This window comes from Oryza brachyantha, chromosome 8, assembly GCF_000231095.2.
Source record: "Oryza brachyantha chromosome 8, ObraRS2, whole genome shotgun sequence".
Classification (NCBI taxonomy): domain Eukaryota; kingdom Viridiplantae; phylum Streptophyta; class Magnoliopsida; order Poales; family Poaceae; genus Oryza; species Oryza brachyantha.
Genome location: NC_023170.2, coordinates 9,025,017 through 9,046,170, shown reverse-complemented (window position 1 = coordinate 9,046,170; position 21,154 = coordinate 9,025,017). Strand labels below are relative to the sequence as shown.

Below are 21,154 nucleotides of genomic sequence, written 5' to 3'. Positions count from 1 at the left end.
AACAACAATTTATCATTATCATGCCCTATCGATGTAATGATATTGCAAACTTGCAAACCATGGGTGGGACTAGGAGTTGATGGATTAGGGGATGTTCTCGATGGACTGATTGTTTTACATTCTAGTTTAGTCTCGCGAAGACGATAGGGGTAATTGTTTGCGTTTTTATGGAAAAAAAAGCCAAACAGTATATTTAAAAAATATTAATAAAATTTTTATATAAGAATATTGATCCAAAAGTCAAAGCTAAGAAATAAACTTTAGTAAAAATTCTAAAATCAACTCCAAATTAAAAATTAAAAATTCAATTATTGGCTTATAAGCATACGAAAAACAAAAAGATGGATATGCATGCAGGGTCCTCACGGTAACCGCCGCGGAGGCTCAGTACATATGTTTTGAGTTTAAATTTGAGGAGTATTTAAAATTTTTGAGGAAATTTAATGGAAAAAATATATGTTGTATAGGTTGATATATAATATAGTTTTGTTAAAGAAATTCATGAAAAAAGTGTATTTTTAGCGTAATTAAAATTCATAACAAAAAAATTAGGAGGAAAAAATAAAAAATAGTCTATTGCAAACAATATTTCGTAAAAAGATGGTTAATAATATTTTGTTGTTGAGTCATTATTAATTTGCACTAGACACATGTTGCACGTACTGCTGAAATACAAATATACAATGATAGATATAGGGAAAATATACATGGAGGAAAATTATATGTACATGTTAAGACATACATAATAGTTTTGTTTGTAATAATGGGTAGTAGGCATATTTGTGACATAACAATTAAAATAAAGTGTTTGTTACTCGTTATTGATATGAATTATTTGGTGAAGTATGATATAATAGTGTATGTTGCAATGTCAAGAATTTAGAAAATGTCATCCTATAATATGTCCTAAATGTCACAAATATAGTCACGAAATATTTTTCTTATTTTTCTATATTTTTCAGATTTTTTAAAGTTTTTTTTTGCATTTGACATCTCACAAATTTTTAAATATTCTCCTCCCCACGGTTTTCTCGCGATAACCGCAGTTTTCACAGCTGAAATCGCACGGTTTTGCACGGTTTTCGCCAATCTTATGCGTTGTTTCGGCACACATTAGCCATGGTTACCATGCGAAACTACGCGATAACCACGACAAATCGTTCGGTTACTGAATGTACCGACAAGGTTTGAATTCAAATTTTTTATTTTTAAATTTACCGTGGTTTTTGCAGGATCCACGGTTACCGTGCGGTAACCGTTCTACCATGGTGCCGTGGCATGGTCGGCAGGAACGGGAACGAGAACCCTGGATGGTGCAGGGCCTAAATCAAGTGGGTAGTATGAAATTAGGTCTTGCGTGTTTGGATTATCGTGAAATTAGAGTAGGTAATACACAGGTAAATTGAATAATACCTCATCTGGTTTTTAATGGATAACATCATTCATTATTTAACACACATTTGACCATTTATCTCATTTAACAACTTTTGACAAGTTTTAATAACAACGGTCAACTTTTCTCGCACATGTTCAACACCATTCGAAGTTGTGCGTAAAGTAAGTTTAATACTACATTAACATATAAAAAAATAAAAGCTGATTACACAGATTTTTTTGATATGACAAATAGTAAAATATGAATTTTAAAGTCAACAACACTATTTATCCAAATTTGTACGTCTTTGCAGGCTAAAGTGAGTATAGAAGAAAATTAATGCCCAAGCAGCCTGATTAGTGCGTAAACTACCAAAACCAACCACGGCGCCTTCAATGCATATGCTCAGAGAAAGAGATACCGTTACAAATGCGCAAGTCTACCATTCAAAAGCAAAAGAACCACCGCGCCCCGTGTAACTCACACACCAGCCGATACAACAAGCAGCAGCGAGTGACATGGAAAAAGGAAAATGAACACACAACGAAAAGTTGGAAACACCACGAACGACAGTCGTACAGAGTAAAGCATCAAATGTACAAAGTTCAGAATGCAAAAGGCTAAACTAGTAAGGTTTTTATACAGAATGGGACTACAGTTCAGTCACTGATGCCCTCTTTCTTGTACACTAAGCACTAAGATACTACATCAGTTGAATTTTACTGGTAAGGCTGTTCCCTCAGGCTTTTCATTGGGTGAGTAAGAGAAGAGGAAGGGGGTCAAGAGGGGCTAACAAACAACAACCTTCTACCAGTAGGGCCTATGCATATCCATGCTAATGCTGTTTCTACCATCATACATGAAGTCATCCTGTAGGCTACCCTGACCTGGTATCTGATGGTTAGTGCGTTCAAGGCTAGGGGCATACCTATCCGTTACTGTCCCTCTAGCTGAACTCCTGCATTCCAAGCTGAAACTGTTTCCACTGCGGTAATGTGTTACCCCTCCATAATCATTCCTACGCCGATCATAGACCGTTGCATGTTCATTGTGGTACTCCTGAGGATGATGATATCTGTCCACACGAGGATTTTCCATTGCACAGTAGCCATACCTTGAGTCGGTGGCATATCCGTCAATACCGTACTCGCTATTGTATACGGTACCATTGTACTCGGTATCGGGTGAATTACCACGATGAGGAACTGCATTCCAGTCTGTTTCATAGCCGACACCTGATCCTCTAGGCATTCTTACATATGGAGGGGATCTATGCCTTGCAGCAGAACTGTAATACTGTCTTCTTGTATACCAAGGGGAACTGCTCCTCCTGTTACCATATTCCGCCCTTGGATGTGAATTGGACCTATGACTTCTAGTCGGACCAGAATCACCGTGATGAATTTGCTCATATCTATGTCGGTTGCTGGTTGTAGGATAATTCTCAGAGTCGTCCACCCTTCCCCATCCTGGGGGATAGTTGTTTGATCTATCTGGAACATTTCTTCTGTTTCTTTTACCCACTGGCAACCGGTGTCTATGAGAGTTTTTGCTTATGGTATCCCTTGCCTCTAATCTTCTATTTGATCCCCACCTCTCTCTGGACTTGCTGCATACGGAAGCCTCCACTGCTCTCTGATCATCATTACGCGAAGGACTATTGATGCCGCTTCTTGATGGGTAATCCAGAACATCTGGCATGCGGTTATCAACGCATGGAGGATCATTGTGGACCTGTGGATGAGCAGTTCTATCATCTCCATGATGAGCATCTCTCCTGTTTTTCATGTGAACAGGTTTTCTTTTCCTATCCAAGTCCAATCTCTTAGCATCAGTCACCTCCTTTTGTCCCCTTCTTGAATTGTCACCTGAAGTATCCATTTCAGTTCCTTTGATATTACCATTGCAGTAAGGACTCTTTGGCTCATGTGGATGAGCATAACTGCCATTAACATCTACAGTCACATTATATCCACATTCTTGCTGAGTATCTACTCTGTCTGTAGTTGTTTTGTTCACAAATGCAACCTCCACATGCTTTTCAGGAGGGAGGCCATCAACACGATGTGGTTTCATTGTTCCTTTATTGTTGTCATCTCTAGGAATCTCCTCTTTTCCTGATCTTGTGTTTTCTTCATGCTTACTATCTGTCATTCTTTCCTCTCTCTTAGAGATCTCTTTCTCTTGTTGTGCTACAGAGTAGTGACCACATTCATTTTCTCCCCAATGCATATCACTCTGTTTTCCTGATCCTGACTTATTTCCGCTTTCACTTCCATCAGCATGTTTCTCCCTATGCAAGCTTTGTAGCACATCATTTTGCTCTTGATTTGCATGAAAAGTATCTTCAGAGGGAATTGTCAATTGTTCTCCTGAATAGCGCTTAGATGTATGTTCTCTCTCACTGGTATCTTCTTTTCCAGCTGTGAAGATCTCATTATCCCATTTAGCACCTTTGTTCACAAGAGGGTCCTTTAATATGACACTGTGTGTCTTGTATCCAACATTTAAATGTCCATGTTTTCTAGCTATCCTCCTATTCTCCTCTGCCTTGTCAGGGCAACTCCACAAGGAAAGAGATAGAGGAATTGCATACAAACCATTCTTGCCTTCATCATTCACATCCACATCACCAGGCTGGTACAATGGCTGCATAACAAAATGCACGATTAGACACCAAGAGAGTATCCCAAAACTTTTGAGTAAATTTACGGAAACCCCAGTTTTGGGTATTACTAACACAACACCCAAGTTTTGTAATTTGTTTCAAATAACCTAGGGCTTGGAGCAGTATGTTTCATGAAACCCAGGTGTGCACCTATCATGGTATCCATGCATGATAACTGTTGCAAAAATACTACTCCCTCCATCCCAAATGTAAGCATTTCTAAAGTCAGGCACGGGTATTAAAAAATAGGTGAAAATGATTAGAGGAAGGATGTGATTGGTTGAGAAGAGAATGCATGTGGAAAATTAAATGAAGAACGATTATGATTGGTTGAGATGAGTAGGTAGGTGTAGAAATAGCTTCATTTTGGGATAAAGAATGGTGGTAGAAATAGCTTCATTTTGGAACAGAGGGAGGTTTTTACTGCATAACACATATTAGCCACATTTGCCATAGATGAGTAAATGACTGAAAATATTGTAGTGGAATATGAATATTTCTCATTTCTCATAAATCTGGGTTTTGGTGAAGCATTTCCCCAAAACGTGGGGTTCCATAAAGTAAATTGTAAAATCTAGGGGTTTACATTGCAGATACATCAAAACTTTAGGTTTTGTGCAATTTACTCCAAAATTTATCCAACTATTCAAATGAAAACGGGAAGATTTTTCACCTTCCCAAAGATGTGCTGATTATAATCCCATATCAAGTGATAGGGCTCCTCCTTGCAATCCAACCTGTTTGTGATCCCGTGGTAAGAACCAAAGACCAGCAATAATACATCTTCATAAAACTGCAACTATCGTGTAGCAACTACATTTCAGCAATATCGTTTAGTGTGTATTTCTGTTTCACCTAGCTTCAGCAATAAAACCAAAAAATGGAACTGCTATCAGGCATGCCTTCTTTGAATGTGGTACCACTTTGTCATTTTCCAATGTAGCCCCATAGTTTTTTAAATGTTGTCAACCACACTTGTTATTGGAGAATGACATGTGGGATCCCTTAGACAGAAAGTTTGCCTATGAACAGATTTGCATTTTGTTTTTTTGTAACTTCAGTGTCTTATTGTTTAGCTAGGTGAAATTTTCAGTGAAGAGCATGTAGCCTAGTGGATGCAGTGACCTAAGTAGAGCATGAATTTTAGATTGGGTATTTGACGGGCTAAGTCCCCTACTTAGGCTAAGTTCCCAAAATAAAAAAAATGGCTGCATATATCCGAGAGGATATAGGGGCCGGGTAGAAATACCCTTCTCTAAAAAAATTAAAAAGTGAAATTTTCAGTATAAAACTGTAGTAGAGCTGCATTTCAAACATAATAGTTGTAGTTCTGTGAAATTCATTCTATTATAAATTAAAATTAAAATATGAAAATCATATGGCCAAGGATTACCTATCAATATCTGTGGGGGAAACTATTATAATAAGCCTTGGCTTAAAGGTCAATACTTTGTCAACAAATTTGTTCGCTGAAACGGCTTGGATACCAAGAGGAGGGTCCAGGACCATAACCTGTTCAGGACAAAAGATTAATATTATAAGTGTGCTAGATGTTTCTTACGCTTGTAAATTACACTTAAAACATACTAGATTTGATCCATGAGGTAAATCCTTTGGTTGCATGGTCACCCAGTTGCTCTCTTCAAAACACATATCTTTCTGCAAGATATTCACAATCTCCATATTAGAATGGAAAAAACAAACTTAGTAACATTACTCGGAGAAAGAAGAATAATTGCTACAGGGAGCGGAAATTGTTATTGCAAAATGTAAAGATGATAATTCATGCAAAAAAATATATTCATGTTGAAAAATGACACCTCCAATGATCAAGTATTTAGAAAATTTCAAAGTACATAGTCTTGATTTTATTCACCTTATGTTGGAAGAGATCATAATTCTTGAAATTGCAGCTTTTACCCACAGCTTCAAGCTTGTCTTCCATCAGTTGACTAAAATTGTCCATGTTGAAGCAGAGATCAACTATCTACCATTGTAAATCAGAACATATTAATGAGTTTTCACATAAAACAGTTATACACAAATTAATACAAATTACTGATTTTGTGCAGAGGAAGAATATAGTTGCTTATCATAATTCTACGACATTCTTTTTAGTATAGTGGACGTGTGGAAAAGTTGTGCAGTACCAACTAAATTGGAATCTATCTTGGCCTCCACTATGGACCTCTCTACTTCTCTAGTAACGCCTCATCTGGCATTCCTGGCAAGAGACTACAACAGGCACAACAGGGACTTTGCGGAACAAGGTAGTGGTGATGATACATATGTCATGGTCAGGGCAGTAGGTCACACACACACGGTGGTGAAAACAGGCCCAAGGTTGTCAAAGTTGAATGCAGCTACAAAATAATTCAGCAGGGGTTCGAGCAAATAACTAAGCTTTTGATCGCAGCAAGCGAGATAATGAGAAGGGAGAAATGCAAATTTCTTGACAAGGGGCTATATATATAATTGAATGTGCACATACAATCTTAGTCCATCATATATTCTTAAGATGTGCACCATATTAGATGAAGAGTATGTTCTATTACATATTTTTGTATATACGTACATATATGTATCAATATGTGTATACATATGTATATGTATATATATATATATGTATGTATATATATAGAGAGCAAGACTAATACGTGCACTATATCAACATGGATATATGCATGTATACACATATATTTATATATGCATATGTACGATGGATGGTAGAGATTGCTTGTGTAGGTGATCATATGTTCTATTATGCATTTCCAGTGTACGTACGTACGCACACATACACATATATAGATAGCAAAACTAATCTATGCCCCCTCTTAGAATAAGCTATTCTATGCCCCCTTCCCTCATAAGGCCCAAACCCCACTCCTACCCCCTTCCAAGGGCACAAAACCCCACTCCTGGCCTGATCAAAGCTCCCCCCGCCAATCAAACCCGTCCTTTGACCTTTCCCCACATCTCACCTTTGCCCACTCCCATCTATTTAAAAAGTGCAGTAACACAAAGATAAAAATACAGTAACATGACTTGTAAAATGCAGTAACAACCTCAAAATATAGTCACGACGGATTTAGTTTTTTAAATCACATTTTTTTAACCAATGCGGTGAAAACAATTTTAAAAGATAATGTAAGACACATGAGATATTGCTCTCTAAAGATGGGGAATACAATCTTTTAGTTCTCCCACATGAATTAGTTGTACTGTAGCAATAGTATGCAGTCACACTACGTGTTACTGCACTTCTATTATGATGTTACTATACTTCTATCACGACGTTACTGCAATTGTGCAGTAACAACGCACGTTACTGCACTTGTGCAGTAACACTACAACACTACACATTTTATAGCAACATAGCATTATTAGTACATAGAAGGTGCATCATTACTGCGGTTATTGACATAGCACTAGTGTATACTAATACAAATCCGATAGATATTTCTTAAGATTTCAAACTTTAAACAAATCTCTCACCTCATATATTATTTAAAAAAACGTTTGCACCACATTGTTAGAAAAAATGTGCTTTAAAAAAGTAGATCACTCATTGGTATGTTTTGACATTGTTACTGCAAATTAGCCATCATGTTACTGTATTTTAACTTTTGTGTTACTGTACATTTCCTACAAGGCGAGGGGCGAGAGGTGGTCTTAGATAGACATGGGGTAAGCCCATAAGGAGGTTGACCCACGGGAGGAACCCTTTGACCAGCCTTTAAATGAGGTGGGGTGGTTTTTGGGCCTTGGAAAGAGGGCAGGAGGTGGAATGGGCCTTGGAAGGGAGGGGGTATAGAATAGCTTATTCAAAGGGGGAGTAGAAATTAGTGTTCTTTATCTATCTATCTATCTATCTACACATATATATAGAGCAACACTAATATGTGTATCCCCCTTAGTATAAGCTATTCTATACCCCTTCCCTTCCAAGGCCTCCCAAGGCCCGGTCTCACCTCCCACCCTTTTTCCAAGGCTCAAAAATCACCCCCACCTCATTTAAAGGCTAGTCAAATGGTTAGCCCTATGGGTCATCCCCCTTATGGGCTTCACCACATGTCTATCTAAGTACACCCTTTGTCTTACAGAAATTGTGCAGTAACACAAAGGAAAAAATACAGTAACATGATGATTAATTTGCAGTAACAACGTCAAAACATACGCATGACCATGAGGGATCTACTTTTTTTAAAGCACTTTTTCTAACAATTTGGTACAAACGTTTTTAAAAAATAATATATGAGGTAAGAGATAAAGTTGTTTAAAGTTTAAAATCTTAAGAAATATCTATAGGATTTGTATTAGTATACACTAATGCTATGACAATAGTTACAGTAACGCTGCATCTTCTATGTAGTAATAACGCTATGATGTTATTAAATATATGTATTGTTACTGCACAATTGCACAATTATAGTAACGTCGTGATAGAAGTGCAGTAACGCCGTGATAGAAGTGCAGTAACATCGTGATACAAGTGTAGTAACATGTGCATTGTTACTGCACAATTGCAGTAACACTTGATAGAAGTACAATAGCATCATGATAGAAGTGCAGTAACACACGGTCCGACTGCATACTATTGCTACAGTACAACTAATACATGTGGAAGAGCTAAAAGATTGTATTCTCAATCTTTAGAGAGCAATATCTCATGTGTCTTATATTATTTTTTAAAACTGTTTTCACATGGTTAAAAAAATGTGATTTAAAAAACTAGATTTATTATAACTATATTTTGATGTTGTTACTGCATTTTATAAGGCATGTTATTGTACTTTTGTCTTCATGCTACTACACTTTTCATATAGACGAGAGTCGAGAGTGGACAAAGATGGAGTGTGAGGAGGGTCAAAGGACGGGTTTGACCGGTGGGGGAGAGCCTTAACCAGGCCAGGAGAGGGGTTTTGACCCCTTGGAAGGAGGTGGGATGGAGGTTTGGGCCTTTTGAGGGAAGGGGGCATATATAAACATGGATATATGCATGTATACACACATGTATGTATGTGTGGATGGTGGATGGATGGTAGAGATTGCTTGAGTAGGTAAACATATGTTCTATTATGCACTTCCGTATATAATTTTCTAATGTATAATCTTTGCAAATACATCTTTTTAAGATGATATTTTCAATGTAGATATTTTTTCTACTAGATATCTATATGTTTAAATTTGTTTCTACGTATAAATTTTCTATATATAAGTTTCCTATCTATAAAGAGGAAACTTTACACATACAAACACAAAGTATAAAAAGTTCCTATATATAAACTTTCTAGGTTTGTAGAAACGTTCATGTGGGCACATAGGCAGTCACCCATTAGACCGACCCAGTTGGAACATTCTCATTGGACCACCCTTTTACTAGGATGAAAAGGACAGTGGCATTAGATGCGAGATGTTGGTTGACATGGTAAATGTTGAAGTGTATAAATTGAATTGCCCGTCTTTCCCTATCAGCTTAGGCTTTTAAGTGCAACTGGCTGGTGCATGCAACTTAACATGATATCAAAGCCAGAGGTATCGAGTTCAAATCCTGGCTGGCGCGCAATTAGATAAAATAATTGCAGCGCCCACTCCAATATTCCACGCTTGAGACTTGAGGGGGTCTCGCGTGAGAGGGAGTGTTGGAGGGCACATCCAAGTCCCTAGTGACTATGAGGCGAGCATGCAAGTGTTAAAAAAAATGACTCTGAGAATCCAGGACAGTGGGTCCACATAGCATAGTAGTGGAAACGTGGCCATAGAGACCTCACATGTTCTAGAGTGATGGTCGAAGGGTGCCATCATGCACAGAAGACAGCAGTACACTGGGCCATGATGTTACTATATGGAGATCCCATTCCTGGTTTATTTTCATTCATTATAATGTACTGTATGAACGGTTAATTATCTAAAGTGTATGAATGGTTAGACTGCATATCATGCAACATTTGTAACCAAGATTTTGTACTATTTATGAAAATTTATTCAGAGAAATCTGAAGCTTATCAAGCCTACAAATATACACCTGCCAAGGTGTGGTGAATCTGATCTTCCATCCAAATCATGGTGAGAGTTCAGTGTAGGTCAACTTTTATATGAAGCCATAATATATACTTGACTGTGACACAGTAGAAAAAAATAATCCACCTGCGCTCTAGAGTGCTAGAAATTACCAAGTTAATCAAAATAAACAGAAAAAGATGTGCACTGTTGGTTTTGGTGGTCCATATATTATGATATGATTATTACAATTAAACAAGAAATACCATGAATTTTAGCAATGAAGACAGGAGTTGTGTAAACATGTATATGTAGGTGGTTGATTGTCCTAGTCATGTCTAAATTTTGAATTGGATTTGTGATTTTTTTTTTCATTTTAACTTTACATACTGTAGTTTATCTTTTTCGGATCCATTGGAAATCACATGCATAATGCTAGTCAATATATAGATTATAAACATACCGTGTCACCAGGCTGCACATACCAATGAAGTTTATCAGCAATCTAAAACAAGGGGAAAGGAACCAATGAGCCATAATAATTCCAAAGCACCAAGAAGTTATTTATTATTTCCTCCATCCAAAAATAAGTTCACCTTTCTAGTTCAAAGGCGAATTTATTTTGCGGCAGAAGAAGTACATATGCATGCATCTTAATGGACAACGATCATTGACAGGATAATTATTTGTCAAGAATTAAGTCAGACCTATCCTCAAATTTATATCACAAAAACCTTGACCAGGGTAGTAGGGTACACATAAGCAAAAAAGGACTTTTTACTGTAAACTCGTGTCTCGTTGACTAACCTTGTTCACTTAGTGAACTTTTAGGCCCCAAAGTGCTGCAATAATGCACAACACAATTACTAGCTTATGACCCAAGCATAGCTCAAAGGCAGACAGACTAATCATCACAAGCTATCTTAGTTAACTAGTAAAGGAGTGAAATTTGGTTCAGATTTTTTTTATTTTACTAACTCATGAATAATGATGTACTGAACAACAATGTAAGGATTAAACATGCATTTCACTTTTATTGTGGGTCGAAAGCCTACAGTAGCTAGTGTACAAACCTCTTTGCCATCATAAATCATAAGTACAGCCTAGACCAAATTGATCTGAGGATGTTTTAATCTGTAAAATACCTGAACAGAACACTCAAGCATGCCAACTGCCTCAATCCTGCTAGGCTGCCTCAGTCCACTCCTCGTGGCCATGTCTTGGGATGTCCCGACAGATGTTTCTTTTCCTGCCATACTTGTTACACTGAAATGGTGATATAAACAGATCCATATCACTCGTAAGAATCATGTGATATCTGGCCTGTACAGCAGAACAATTAAAAGAAAATAAAGAAAACAAATTCAGAAAAAGGTCTCTATTGATGAAATCATTGTTGCATTAAATAGAATAATAGATTAAGAAGTCAAGCTTCTTGGAAGACTCCTGTGTGAACGAAGATTTAAGTCAAGTAATAACAAGGTCCAGAATGAGCCACCTCTTTTCTGTTTCACCATCCACCACACAAGATGCAATCTTTGGAGTTACAGGTGGTTCTTCCTTCCCTTCCATGGTTTTTGCGCCACTTAAGTTAGCAGCAACATCAACCATAGGTAGTTCAAACTGCAGATCCTTTTTCAAGCGCTTTACTGCATACCCATGTTTCAGTGTAATATGCTCTGATGAGCTATTCTTTGCTACTCTTCTGGTTTCCTCGATTTCTCCTGTAGGTGACAAATTTTCCAACTCTTTGGATTTTGTTGAAATTTTATTAGCACTCTTTTTCCTTTTGCCAATCACTTTAAAATCCTTCTTAGAATTTTTTTTTGTTTTCTTGATTTTTGGAACAGAAGGGAACTTTATATGCTCCCCATGAGGTGTTCCAGTAGTAGCATCTATTCCATGGTGTCTGCATGATGTTTTCACAGAAGTTAGTTACCTTGAGCACCAACTGCAGATAAAATGTGGAGATAAATCAAGAACAAACTTACAAACAATAGAAGTAACACCTTGTTTTAATTTTCCAAGCAAGTTTTGGGGCACCCTTGCCCTTTTTTTCAAAGGAAACTTCGCTGTGAAAATACCATTTAGTGCCATGAGAACACGACAGATGTACAAAACAAATAAACCAAGAGTAGCTAGACTGGATACTGCACAGCACCTTGGTAAACATTCTATGTGATATGACCTTGGACAGCGTCTGCAAACTGCAAACTGCAATTCTTTTTGTGTCCTGTCCTCCATCTTTCCACATTTAAAGCACCAATGGACAGGGCATGTAAATGGCATACCATCTGCAATCCTTTCCTCCAATTTGCAAGCTCCATTGGTGTCTTCAGGCTCAAGTAGTACTGCGATGCACTTGGGGTGGTAGAAGTGCCCACAAGATTCTTTATTACATTGAAACACCTAAAGAATGAAGAGAAGTTTAAAAGGACTAGAAGAGTCACAAACAAGATACTCAGAGAAAATTATTAATTTAGTAATCAGCATTCAACAGTGTTTACTGTTGGCTGTTTTTCCCTGATAAGTGCCTAAAAGGTACTGTAGCATTCTATGCATATTCACGCTGGAGTAAGTTTATATGAAGGTAAGATTTGTTGTTTCCCATTGTTTTTCAACGCCAGTTCCCAAAACACACCATGAAATAGCTATTTAGTTCAGGACACCACAAATCGTGCCCTTGCAAGAACACATTATGGCCATTAAACAAATATTTTCCCTCAGAATTGGAAGAGATTATGACCAATACGTAAGATACCCTTATCTTCATTGTACCCATAGCTCGTGGTTAACCCACCCCTGCCCTCAACACCAGCCGCCGCCAGAATCCATCATAGTTCGCCGTCTCACCTTGTTCAACCTCCCCAACATGAGGTGCCACAGGAAATGCACCATTGCTGCTGCTCTCACGCCACCACTTGTGGCCAAGCGCACCCCGCCCCCTCTCTCTCTCTGTCCTCTCAACATACACAAAAGAAAAGGCATTGTACCGGTGTGGTAACATCCTATGATTCACGCAGCAAGCTTGGTGAGAGGCACGAGCAAGCCACTCCACCTGTGCTATATGCTCTCTCAGGGGAACAAAGCAATAGAATTTGAACTCATGTTCTCTCCTCTATCAGCAGAAATACGTGTCCGTTAGCCAGAAAGCTCTTCTGCGAAATGTCTTAGCAAATAGCATAAAAAATAATGTCCAGTAGAAAATTTTCCCTTACATCAAATGATTAACTGCAATGTATCAATAAAGAGTAGAGAATTCCACCCTAAACCCATCAAGATATTAAAAGAATCAGGATGTGAGGTGGGTGTGCAAATACACAAATCCAAAGACAAAGGTACTTAGATACATGGTTGGCATGCCAAGTAATACCCTGGAAATTTTTGGCAAAAGAAGTTCCATTAAAAAATTGAGTGCATTGGTGCTAGAATCTCTGATACTCTGATTTGATATGTAGTGTTTATTTCTTTAATTGCGCATAAGTTGAAGGGGGTAAAGCAGACTTGATGGCAGAATGTAACTAGAATTTGGATGTTTGATGTTTGAACTATTTATCAGGGAATAGGGGAAAGAGATGGCAATGATCTCAGAAAGTAACATATAAGGACTTCAGGGCAGCGCAGCACAAGGGGGAGGCGGCTAAGATGGTGTCCTTGACATCAAGACCCTCGTAGCCTACGAATGTCATATCACTCAATGGGAGATAACATGCTCCACTCACCATCAGCTATTGAGGTCACGGTAGTGTGGCATGGCCCATCGTCATGATGGACAAAACAAAGGAGAAAAATGGAGATAATAGAAGGAAGAAAAGGAGGGGTAAAAAGATAGGTGGAAATTTGGGAATTGTGACGGTAAAGATTGGGGAATGGTTCAAAAGATCCAATGTTTCATCAGGAATTTTATGAAAACTATTGTACATGGTGCAACATGCGGGTACATGAACAACTATGGGATAAATGATATTCCCATTAACTAAAACAGGCTCAAACATCTAATAGTCTAACCATACCATATGGATCAAATATGTTACCTTGGCATTTGGACCACAAGATGGCTCAAGCTCTCCGCATTTGAAACATTGATGTTCATTATGTTCACAATTCTTGCACAAGAAAGTTCCACTTTCCTGTAAATACGTAAAAAAGCAGGCAATCAGCAATGGACAGGAATAGAAATACAAAACAGTAGCATCTGTTAGTACAGCTCCAAAGTATACCTTTAGCTTTAGCTCCGCAGAAGTGAAACGGAGAGTTCTACAGTTGGATTTCTTGCCATGATTCACTGTGGGATGGAAGGAGCTCTTGCATTGACCTTCACAACTGCATCAAACAGTTGGTGTAAGCAAAGAATGAAATCAAAAGACAGTTCGCCATTGATGTACAATAGTTCACCCTTTAAGTGCAGCAGGAAAGTCCATAGGTCACTAGGTCAGTCGCTCAGTGCAGAATGAAAACTCCATGGGAATATTAAAAAAAAGTTTCTTTTGTTACATGTAATGCATGAAGAAAGCAGCATGAAATGCTAAGGGGAAGCAACAACTTGACAATATATGATTTCATCCCCTCATCATGAAAAGCAGTAAGAAACAAACACAGGTACTGCAAGTCTGCAACAAATCATGTTAATGTTTGAAACAACATTGAAACACACTAAACAGAATATCTTTTTAGGAAAATAACCTACTATAGCACAAGTTGTTTCTCCTCCAGAAATGCTTAGGGGAGGAATCCAAAACAAGGAAGGATGAGAATAAAACAAAAAATATAGATGAATAAAATTTATCAACAAACAGGAAGATAGGATCTGAAACTCAAGTGCCAATTAAAATTTCAAGAATAGCCACAATAGAAATGGACTTGTCTTACACAAGTTAAATAGAATGCAGTTCTATAGCACCACAAACTATGACTTGCCGCTATAGACATGGTCCAATAAAAGTTCACAATCAAGCAAGTCCTATGAATGCAACAGGGGAACTGAATGCCTTGGGTTGGGTCACAACATTTCAATACAAACTCCAAAAGTCTAGATTATAAAACTTATGTGTAGTTTCAAGTTGTTCATTCATCTATTCCCACCACTCATTCAAACTCAGCCCCAAGCACTGATTTGTGCAAGTGTCACAACTATATTATAAGCATAATTTCATTTGAAAGATGATCCATTCACCCCATAAGATGCCACTGCTCATGATATGTCTAACGTATCCTGCATATTCGAGAAAAAATATATTAAGTTACAATTATCTTGCATGAAGTTTCCCAGTAATCACATGCCCATAACCCAATTTAGCAGAATTCCTTCAGGCTATGAATTACCCTAATAAGAGCCTTTTTCTTTGGCCAAGAATTCAATTTCACCATTTGACTAAGTATGTAGTACAATCAAACTTGGGATAGTATATAATATTATAATTCATTTCCAATTATGGAATATGGGTACCTAATGGTTTCATGTTCAACAATCAAAGGAAGACCAGTAATTTTGCAGTTCGCGATGAACCTAACAAAAGAATACCAGGACGAAATTGAGTGAAAGTCATAGAGAACATGAGAACACATTCTGAATAAGAGGCATTGAAGTTAAGTTTATGAGCACAACAGAACACAAAACTGCACTTACTCAAGCAACCATCCACCATCGTCACATATGGCACATATCATATCTGTACCGTCATCAACTGCATTACCACTAATACCAGTGTCAGCATCAGTATCTTTATCAGTATTGTTGTCATCATTATCATCACTGTTTCTGCCATCGCTGTAGTCATCACTGTCATCATAATTGCTGTAGCTGCAGACATCACTGTTATCACTGCTTTCAAGTGACTCGTCACTGACAATAAATTGCTCTTGTGCATTCTCTCTCCTTGGTATGGGCTAATTGATGATGAGTAAGGGCATTCAATACAACACAAGAAATTTCTGAAATAATATATCTACTCTAAGGTCTAAAGCATTTTACAAATATAAGAAATTTGAACATAAGCATCTGTAGCCTGAATTTCAATAATATTCCCTATCTAAGCTGCAAATTACTATCTAAGGTACCTTAATGTCCTTCCTGGAAGCATCCTCAATAAACCATCCTATAATCTGCATGCACAAAATAGTCATCATGACAAACATACGATTGAATTATAGGGGAAACTATGTAAATTTGTGCCGCGTCATCCAAGCTACAAATTGGGCTAGACCGCTAGAGTTCATAGAGGGCAGGCACAACCAAGAGGATGTCTGGGTGGTACCGACACAATGTGGGATGTGAGGAGACAAATAGATTGAGATAGCTTAACTTGAGTATTGAGCCCCTATGATGCAATAATTATCCTTAAATTAACTTTTATCTCTAATATACGTTCTAGGAGGTAAATCAAAATTATTGAGTTTCAAGGCCCTATCTTCTTGTTTGTTATATACTATTTCTTATCTCTAATTTCCAACTAATTACAAACAGGCAGGCCCACGTGAACAAAGCACACATGTTACATCACCATTGGTACTGATCACATGAATTACTGCCCTGCACGTAACACAAATTGACAAAAATACTTATATGCACAAGATCAAAAATATTTCAACCAATGGAAGGATATCAGTATGCGATCATTTTTTAAAATGAGGTGTATGATCTATCAGGCTGCATACAAGGAATGGATAGGCGCTAAAAGGTAGGGGTGACCACACGAAACCACATACTGGTTTTCAAGCTATGCATTCAAACCCAACTGGTGTATCTGCTAAGGTATAGGAGTTAGTCTTTACTTTCATCTAGTATACATCTAGGACTCCCCTCCCCACCTCTCCCTCCCCCCACCCCCTCCCTCCATCTCTCTCTTTCATGTAGGTGTATATAACTGGGCCCAAGATCCCCTATATGGAGTTCAAACTCTATCCAGACCATTGTATTAAACAACCTAGAGCCATTTCTCCAGCTCAAACTATCGTTGGACCATTGCCTTGAAAAGGAGCGATCTCCAATCCTGGGGACAGCCAATTTTTGTTCTCCATCATTGTTCTTCACAGTGTGTCATCTGTAGTACTCTCATCATCATCGCCTGTGCTCAATTGCTCACTGCACCAGGATGTCACTAATTGGCCATTGAGCCAATCTGGAAACGTCACACTGCTCAGGAGTCAGGACCATGGCACCAAGGTCACCACAGCCTCAGCCTCCTCTGCACTGCCTCGGTTCAGCCCTTCTTTGCACACATCTCTTGGAATCTATAGGTGGGTAGCAAGCCCCCGTTGAGCTGCCACTGGCCAGTGGCCACCCTGCCTCACTGCCCAGACTTGGGTGAAAGGGGCCTCTCTGTCCACATTGTCCCACACGCCCTCTGAGCTCATCACCGTTGGTCTCGCACTCACTTCCCATGCTGCTATTTGAGTCTCCAAGTCTGAACCGACCTCTTTGCTCATGTGAAAAGAAGACAACTAGGACCACTTATAGTGGACTGGACCTCCAGATGCTATTTGGTGCTCCTTGTTTGAGACATGTAGTTTTACTTCTGCAGTGTCCACATCCAACTCTTTGTTTGAGTTCATCTTTGTTGTAGACGTGTCCTGAAGTTCTATCAATCAGTTCTCTTTTATATGGCTAAACAAGTTCCTTTATATTTGTTTAATCCCTTGTACGTTCCTGTGGTTGTATTTGTGTCATCTTCGTAGCCTTTTGTGCAACTTCAGTCTGTCTCCACCATGCTATTTTTCCTTGCTGCTTCTGATGCAATTCTTGGCCACGGGCATTTGTTTTATCATTCACCACAAATTCACAATAACTTCCTTCGTGCTTCTATTCGCACATCTTTGGTTTGATTAAACATATCATTCTCCATATTGAGCGTCATCATGCTTTACCTTTGCCTGACATTATGTGCTTGTATGGGCTATTGCACAACCGTAATGGAAGGGGTATCACAGCTGCATGCTTTGGGACTGCATCAGGAGTTGGTTGGATTGGACTTCTTTTTTTTGCTTAAGTCCATTAGTTAGTTTGTGTGGCCTCTTTCAAAAGTTCAAATACAACATTGTTGCATTTGCCTTGCATTTCAAGGGAGAGGGGGAGGGGCGTTCAAGTATAACAGTAGGGGCATTTCTTTCATCTAGTGTCTGTCTTAATAATCTCTGGTTCATGCATACATTTGGGCATAAAGACCCCCATATTGAATACAAGCGCTACTCACAACAGTACCTTTTAGACTGTAAACAAGCATACCACATCCTCACATGGTGCAGCTCTAGTTCACGGATACCTAGAACTAACATCAGATCCTTTTGGAAGTAAGGCAAGTGGCTACATAGATAACTAGGAACAAAGCCTTGCACGTTGGTGAGAAGAAATGAAAAGTAAAGGTGGAGAAGGACGAGCAAGTAGGGCAAACATTTTCTTTTAACTGTGGTCTTAGTCTAACCAAGCACAAAAACCAGAACCAACATTGAAGTGGCAAAAACGAAATGAGAAATATGCAACAGGAAAATAGTGTGTTGCAAATCTAGTTTATCTTTATCAAATCAACTACATTGACAGCTGTCTATACAAATCCAAACAATCTATTCACAAAATAAAAGGAAAACCATTATGTTGTTGTCGATTATAACCTCACCCAAATCAACAAACTTGTAGCTCCTCCCACACATGACAACCACCAAACCCCTCAGTGTCTGCCGACGCATGCTTTTACCACAAAGTGAACTCCCAAAAGTAGGTTCCAGTGTGTTATGCATGTACTATCTAGTTTGAATCCAAGTGACCTATTTTTGGCCTTCTTGACCTTTATTGTTTTGCTATTTGAATTTAAAGGGTCCATTTGATCATAGCATTCTAATTAGGCAACAGCTGTTAGAACAAAACTGAACCACTCTAATCTGCCTTGCAGCATAATTGTGATATGCTTTAGTGAAGTTTGCTAATGCTATCAGAATATACTGTATATTCCACATCGAGATTTAATATCCATACCTTTGACTTCATTAAAATTTGATCCCTCTCCATGAAAAGTTTGATGAAACGATGGTTCTTAATTATGTCATCTCTAGTAGGTCTAGTACCAAATTTTCTACAGGAAACAAAAAAAAACATAGAAATTAAAGCTCATTGGTGGACATTAGCAAAGGAATAAAAGGAGGGTGTATGATATAGTACTCCAAAACTTCAGTAAGGTGACAAAACAGGCTTCTCTCTTGTTTTCTGGGCCACTTCCTGACAAAGTGGAGCATTTGCACTGTGATCAATATTGATCGAGCCCTCTTTTCATAATAGCTCTTCCGTGGTTTCAACAGTTCTATCCATTTCCCCTCACTTGAAAGTACCGAGATCTTTGGCTCCTGGCAATCAAGTTCCACCCTCCAAGCTACCACCTTCTTGAAGACTTCTTTGAGGTTATTATCTGTAACTCCACGCAAGTTCACTTCCTTGTAATCACAATGTCTGACTTCTTCGTTCTCATCAAACTTTATAGGCAATACACTGAAGCAGACAGGATCGTCTTCGCTTTTCTCAAAATAGTAGTTGTCCACGTCGCTAACCGGCGGCTCCACGTCATCATCGTCGTCAAACATAGTGTCTGCTAAATTGTAAATTCTGGCATACAGAGAGAATTAGAAGAAATCTTACAAAAACAGTATAGAATATACCAAAAGTTATTAGCTGTCATAAACAGCGAGAACACGAAATAGTGGCATTCTTTGAGGATGAGCAGTAAATCATACATTGAAGTATACCATAGAGACATTATTATTATTATACAAAAAGGCTTGGCCGTTTTAGCACTAAAGAATGAGATTTCTTATGGCAATAAGAATTGAGACATCACGGAGGACAAAAGGTGCCTCAACTCCAATGAGCATTAAGCTATGCAAACCATTCATATTTGATAATTTAGAGAAGATAAAACAGCAGATAAAAAATCCCTGGCGATTACTACTACAAAAACATACAACTTTCCAAAAGAAACTGCACACCGAAAAGTCAGGGAAGAAATTATCCCAAAAAAAAAAGCACCATAGCTCACAAATGCCGCCGGGAACGATGCTCTGATGCAAGTAAACGTATAGAAGAAACAACTTTACTTGCACTAAAAACATCGAGAAGGATATACTGTATATCCAAACAGGAACAGGAAACCCCAACCAAATTCCCAACAAGAAAAAAGATCGATTCTTGGAAACAAATCCAGCAAGAACCGAACAAATCTCTTAACGAAAACGTATCCCCACAGAATCGCAGCGCCAAGAAACCAAAACACCAAGAAACTCACAATAACAATCCCCCTCTACCCCCACCACCACACACACACAAAAAAAGAAAAGTAGGACGGCCAACAACCATGGCGCACAACGCAAGAACCCGCTCCAGAACGACCATCGGGAAGAACGGGGTGGTAGACTGGTAGGGAAGAGGGGAAGGCGGGTGAACGAAGAAATCCCGCACCTGGAGCGCAGCAGAAGCAGCAGCTTCCTCTCCCCCTCCTCCTTCCGGGCGCGGCGCAGCGAGCAAAAGCGGCGAAAAGCAGCAGTCGCGAGGGCAAGAGGAGAGAGGAGAGAGAGGCGCGAGGTGTTCGTTTCATCAATGGCTAAAATATTAGGTTTCTCGGGAGCCCCGTCGCCGCGCACCTCTGCATGTAGCGCGTCGGCCGCGTGGCGTCGCTCCGTAGTCGGTCTGGACTCTGGACACCTTCCACCGTAAGAGCAGGTACAATAGGGCTAAGTCACTGGCTATAAAAATTACCAACTCAATCTTTTTTTCCTACATGGAAAAACAATGATTAAGAAAGAAAGGAGAGCGGACGATAAATTTATCGTCGAGCTATAACATCACCGATAGCGCCCGCTTGCAGCCGAGACGTGCGGTAAAAAACACAGTTTGTGGGCCCCACAGGGAAGCAGATCAATCTCGTGCGCATATACTCTGGAAGCCCGTCGCCCCCAGCCCATCCCCCCTCTAGCCAGATCGCATTCCCCTCTCTCACATCGCACCTTTCCCCTCTCTCTCCCTCTCTCTCTCAATCTCTCTGTCGATCTCCCGCCGCATCGATCTCCGGCATCGAGCACTGATCTCCTTCCCGCGATTGGCGCCCATGGCAGCGATCTTCCTCCCGCGCGCACGA

General features: G+C 39.0%; 1 protein-coding gene across 2 annotated transcripts; it reads right to left on the bottom strand.

Moving 5' to 3' along the window:
• Positions 1-1,926: 1,926 nt before the first annotated feature.
• LOC102702586 lies at positions 1,927-20,702 on the bottom strand. Of its 2 annotated transcripts, XM_006659251.3 has the most exons (17): positions 20,479-20,702; positions 19,192-19,629; positions 19,009-19,105; positions 16,101-16,145; positions 15,670-15,929; positions 14,264-14,366; positions 14,078-14,173; positions 12,205-12,452; positions 12,035-12,115; positions 11,542-11,952; positions 11,189-11,309; positions 10,507-10,548; positions 5,920-6,030; positions 5,631-5,702; positions 5,437-5,555; positions 4,717-4,780; positions 1,927-4,024 (listed from the first exon to the last, which is right to left on the bottom strand). In XM_006659251.3, exons 2-17 carry the CDS (start codon positions 19,605-19,607, stop codon positions 2,183-2,185), a joined length of 4,128 nt encoding a protein of 1,375 aa, XP_006659314.2. In that variant the 5' UTR covers positions 19,608-19,629; positions 20,479-20,702; the 3' UTR covers positions 1,927-2,182. The 2 variants fall into 2 exon arrangements, with proteins under 2 accessions (XP_006659314.2, XP_040382630.1); XM_040526696.1 differs by lacking the exons at positions 19,192-19,629; positions 20,479-20,702 and adding an exon at positions 15,490-15,549 and having other exon boundaries at positions 15,670-15,843; positions 19,009-19,096.
• Positions 20,703-21,154: the final 452 nt, after the last annotated feature.

What these genes read in the sequence shown, in the direction of transcription:
- LOC102702586 (XM_006659251.3), bottom strand. Translation starts at nt 19,607, where the DNA reads ATGTTTGACGACGATGATGACGTGGAGCCGCCGGTTAGCGACGTGGAC. An exon ending in CTTGTGGTCCAAATGCCAAG is followed by an intron (nt 12,453 to 14,077) that starts GTAACATATTTG and finishes TTCATTCTTTAG; the next exon opens with GTGTTTCAATGTAATAAAGA. An exon ending in TGCTTGAGTGTTCTGTTCAG is followed by an intron (nt 10,549 to 11,188) that starts GTATTTTACAGA and finishes CCCTTGTTTTAG; the next exon opens with ATTGCTGATAAACTTCATTG.